Source organism: Lactuca saligna, chromosome 5 (assembly GCF_052625555.1).
Source record: "Lactuca saligna cultivar CGN05327 chromosome 5, ASM5262555v1, whole genome shotgun sequence".
In the NCBI taxonomy this organism is placed as follows: Eukaryota; Viridiplantae; Streptophyta; class Magnoliopsida; order Asterales; family Asteraceae; genus Lactuca; species Lactuca saligna.
This window is the reverse complement of record NC_136421.1, coordinates 300,123,307-300,127,528: the sequence shown is the minus strand read 5'-3', so window position 1 is coordinate 300,127,528 and position 4,222 is coordinate 300,123,307. Positions and strand designations below refer to the sequence as shown.

At 34.0% G+C, this 4,222-nt stretch overlaps 1 protein-coding gene across 1 annotated transcript; it reads left to right on the top strand.

Annotated features, from left to right (window-relative positions):
* On the top strand, window positions 1-2,360 carry LOC145046941 (uncharacterized). Its single transcript, XM_078995202.1, has 4 exons — window positions 1-75; window positions 1,218-1,385; window positions 1,486-1,599; window positions 2,221-2,360. Exons 1-3 carry the CDS (start codon window positions 1-3, stop codon window positions 1,585-1,587), a joined length of 345 nt encoding a protein of 114 aa, XP_078851328.1. The 3' UTR covers window positions 1,588-1,599; window positions 2,221-2,360.
* The last annotated feature ends 1,862 nt before the right edge of the window (window positions 2,361-4,222 follow it).

Sequence of the window (4,222 nt, the reverse complement as noted above, 5' to 3'; positions counted from 1 at the left end):
ATGGAGAACAGTTTTTCCGGCTGCGGAGGCGATGATGGATTCAGGCAGACCGGTGCCGACGACGATGAGATCAAAGTTTGTTGGGTCGATCGGGGGGTAGGATTCCGTCTCCACCATTAAAAGGGGGGAATTGGGTTAAAATCAAATGTAACTAGCAAAATCACAGGGAGTATTTGTGGAAGTTATTTCTCAAATTACCTAGTTACACTTATTGATTTATTTAATTATTGTTTTTCCTATTAATTTTTGATTGGTCCACAATCATGCATACAATAATACAATACTTACTTATAATACCTGAACCTCTCTCTCTCTCTCTCTCTCTCTCTATATATATATATATATATATATATATATATATATATATATATATATATATATATATATATATATAAGAAATTAGATCAATGAGTTTTATTTAGTATATAATGGTATCATATGAGTTAAATCTAACTATTATGTATAAAAATTAAATCCAACAATAAAATATTTATATATTAACCATTTCGCATCAGATTATTAGATTTCACAATATATATTAAAAAAAGAAGGCATCGTTTGTGGACCGGTTATTCGAATAATATTAATTATATTACATTGCATTATTAGATTTCATAGTGTCAACATTCAAAAAAACAGCATGTTTTGAAAATATTAATTAATTAAAAAAACAACATGTTTTGAAAATCTTAATTAATTAAAATTACTAAGTGTGACCCGATGGAAGGAATGTTAACTTTCAGACTGACTGATATTTTGGTTTTTGGATGGATCGAAGGGTATCACGCATGTGTGGATTTTACATGGATATCCCCTCTCGTGGACTTGAGAGTTGGGGGTTTCACGGCAGGACTGACTGCTTTAAAAATAACTATAGACAAAATCACCAAACATGAGAAATTGTGTATAAAAAATCAACACGTGTGTTCATACCATTTGCATTTGATATCTTTGGTTTTCTGGTGTGAGATACGTGTAACCAAATAAATAAGAGAGGAATGAAAAGAATTTTCTTTTATTATTAAAAGTAGATTATTATACCTATAATCATTATTAATATAATGTTTAATATTTAATTGCAAAAAGAAAATGAAGGATCAACTACCATGACTTGTGGCCTGAATCTCATTTATGATTTAACCAAATCCCCGGGACTTACTTTCTCTCTCTAAAAGCAATATCTTGTAGAGAGAGAAATAGAATGTGCCCTTTAAATTATTCTCATATTTCTGTCGGCGACGCTCGCCGGATTCTTCGTTCTCCGGAACATCAAATCTCAATCTGATACTTCTTTGGACACCGACGCTGCTACTGCCGCTGCCGACGATTCCACATCATTCTCCAAATCATCATCGTCTGCCTCCATCGGACGATCATCCTCTAAGGTGCTTTCTTTGATTTCTAGGGTTTTCGCTCATGTTTTGTAGAATTCTGGATGAAGAATTTCGAATTTAAACAAATGTAATGTCGATGTGTTAATTACAGATTTACGGTGCTTTTGTGAACGGATTTTGGACTTGCGTTGATATGGCGAGTGGACGGTATTTGTGGAGAAACCTAGTTTCTGCTTCCAAACAATCGGATTAATCTTCTGTTTCTGTGAGTGTCGTTTTAGTCAATTCGTTTTCTGTTAAATGAATTTAGTTATAATTACTGTTAAATTAGGCGAAAAGTACATCTATGTAACTTGATGGTAGTTGTTACTCACTTGATACTACTAGTTTCTAATCTACACGGCACAAAAAATTATCACCTTACTTATAAGATAAGCATTCAAGAACTCTCAATGCATGGATGATACAACTACCTAATCATGTTTTGTGCTCTTAAACTGTCCGGATGTTGACACAATTTTATCCTGATGCTTCAACTCTTTTCAAATTTCTTCCACTGTTAGGATACATGTCCTTTAGGAAGAACAGAGGCCATAGTAGTGCTGTTGTAGTGTTGTTGTAATGTTCTTACAAATGAAATATAATCTTAGATACTGGATTAACACGACCCTTGTATCCTTCTTTATGAAGGTGTCATGAATATGATGAATGTTCTTACTTTTATCAAATTACAGGATGGGGGTGGATTTATAACAACCTCTGGATTCCATTCTTTTGACAGATTCTATTCCATTTCCATCCAAAAACATTTATACAAACCAACTGCCACCTTTAGTCTTTCTTTCAGAATTGTTAATTTTATGATCCAAATATTTCAAATTTGCAGGTTGAAGCTTTGTGTGGATGTGGGCTTCCTTTTCTATGTACAGTTTGGAACCGGATTGGATATGAATTTGTGTTTTGATCATTCTGTATGTTGTGTTTTTGGCTTATTTAGGTCAATCTGTCATAAGTCTCAAAGCTGTAGATACAAAACCTACTGTTTGGATGCTTGGATTCCACATTATATCTTTTATAAATTCTAGCTTATGATGTTTATAATAATATACAAAGAAGTTTACACATGTTACCATATTCACATGTAGCACATTATTCTGGCAGCAAGAAAATAACACAAGTTTACTAGTATGGCAGTTATTTTCACATCGTGTGATCTCCAAATGTTTATTTGTAAATATAGAGAGCAAAATAAACTACAATGTGTAAACTACTTATCCTATGTATCCTATTTATATGTGGTGAAAATTAGAATCTTTTCGGTATTGGTAGAAATGGTTAGTAGACTTGTTATTTAATGCTATATTCTTCACATTCTCCACCTTGGCATTACATACCAAGTACACCCGCGCCTATGGGCCGCTATAACTATCCAAGAATAGCCAAACACCCCCAAAATTAGTTGCCTTTATCTCTAATTAATCAAGCTTATACTAAGAAAAGTTATTGGTAGAAAATTTATCGATATAGAATAATCAAACATACTTTCTATTAAAAATGAAGTAATATATATTTTTAGGCTGTGTTTGGCACGTAACAAGTAGCTGATAAACTTTTTTTTTTTTTTTTGGCAAACCAAAAAGTAGCTTACAAGCTAACTTTTTAAAAAGCTATTTAGAAAGCTATTTAGATTAGCTTTTTAGAAGTTTTTTTTCTTTTATTTTTTTTCTTAATATACCCTTTAATTGATTATAGAAAACATATTCTTTTAAATGTTATTTTATATCTTTCAGTTAATTTATGAACTACTTTTACCGAACATTATTTTTTATCGGTTAGTTTTTTCATATAACCGCTAGCTTTTCAGCTAGTATATCAAAAATAACCTTAGTCTCTTACAAAAATAAATGGGTTGATGGTTCGACTCGTGAATCTGGTTACCAACCCGAACATAACCCGTTTATTATACAGTTACACGGTTCGACCCGTGAATCTGCTTACCAACTCGAACACGACCTATTTGTTGTTATACACGTTACACGGGTAAACCTGAAAATGACTCGAACTTGTTTAAGGTCAACCTAAACCCGTTTATTTGTGTCTCGGTTTTGTGTCGTGTCAAGAATTATCACTCTTAGAATAAACTTCCCATCTCTTACTACGTGTGAAACCATTTCTTGTGTCTGACACCAACCATTTGGCTAAACACATAAGGCACAAATGATAAACACATAAGGCACAAATCATATTGTGACATAAGCCATGAACCACACCTACAATCCGCCTTTCTTTCCAAGGAAAACGCCCTTAACCCATGGACCGCCCTTTTCAAGGAAAACGCCTCCCAACAATTAGCCGGTTCACCTAAACCAACAACATCTTCCTCTACTTACTTATACTCCATAAACTCACATGTCCTCGAACGAATTGGAGTGGAGTGGTAAATGAGCTCGACATCCTACATGGCAAGGACATGTCCTAAGGCACATCGGACCTCACCTGTGGCAAGCACAATAAAGGTTTCACCCCTCTTCTAAACCAAGATGAAACTTAGGTTGAGCTTAGGTTGCCATAACAAACATGACTCCCTTTCCCTTAATCCTTATACCAAATATAGATTGGCAAAATGGTAATTTTGGGTTTTGTTTACAAAAAAAATACGTTTTTTTTTTTTATTTGTTTTTGATTTTTTTTTTTAAACCTTTGAAATGGGACGTAAAGGAACCCGGCTCGATATCAATAGTACCGACTTATTTCGAACTGATTCAACACCTTCCTGTTGTAGCCCAGCGGTATCCGGTGTTGCCCTCCCTACTTGAGGTTGAGGGTTCAAGTCCCGTCGTGGACATAGGTGGATTTAAGGTGTAGTTTAGGAGTAAGTTAGATTTGCC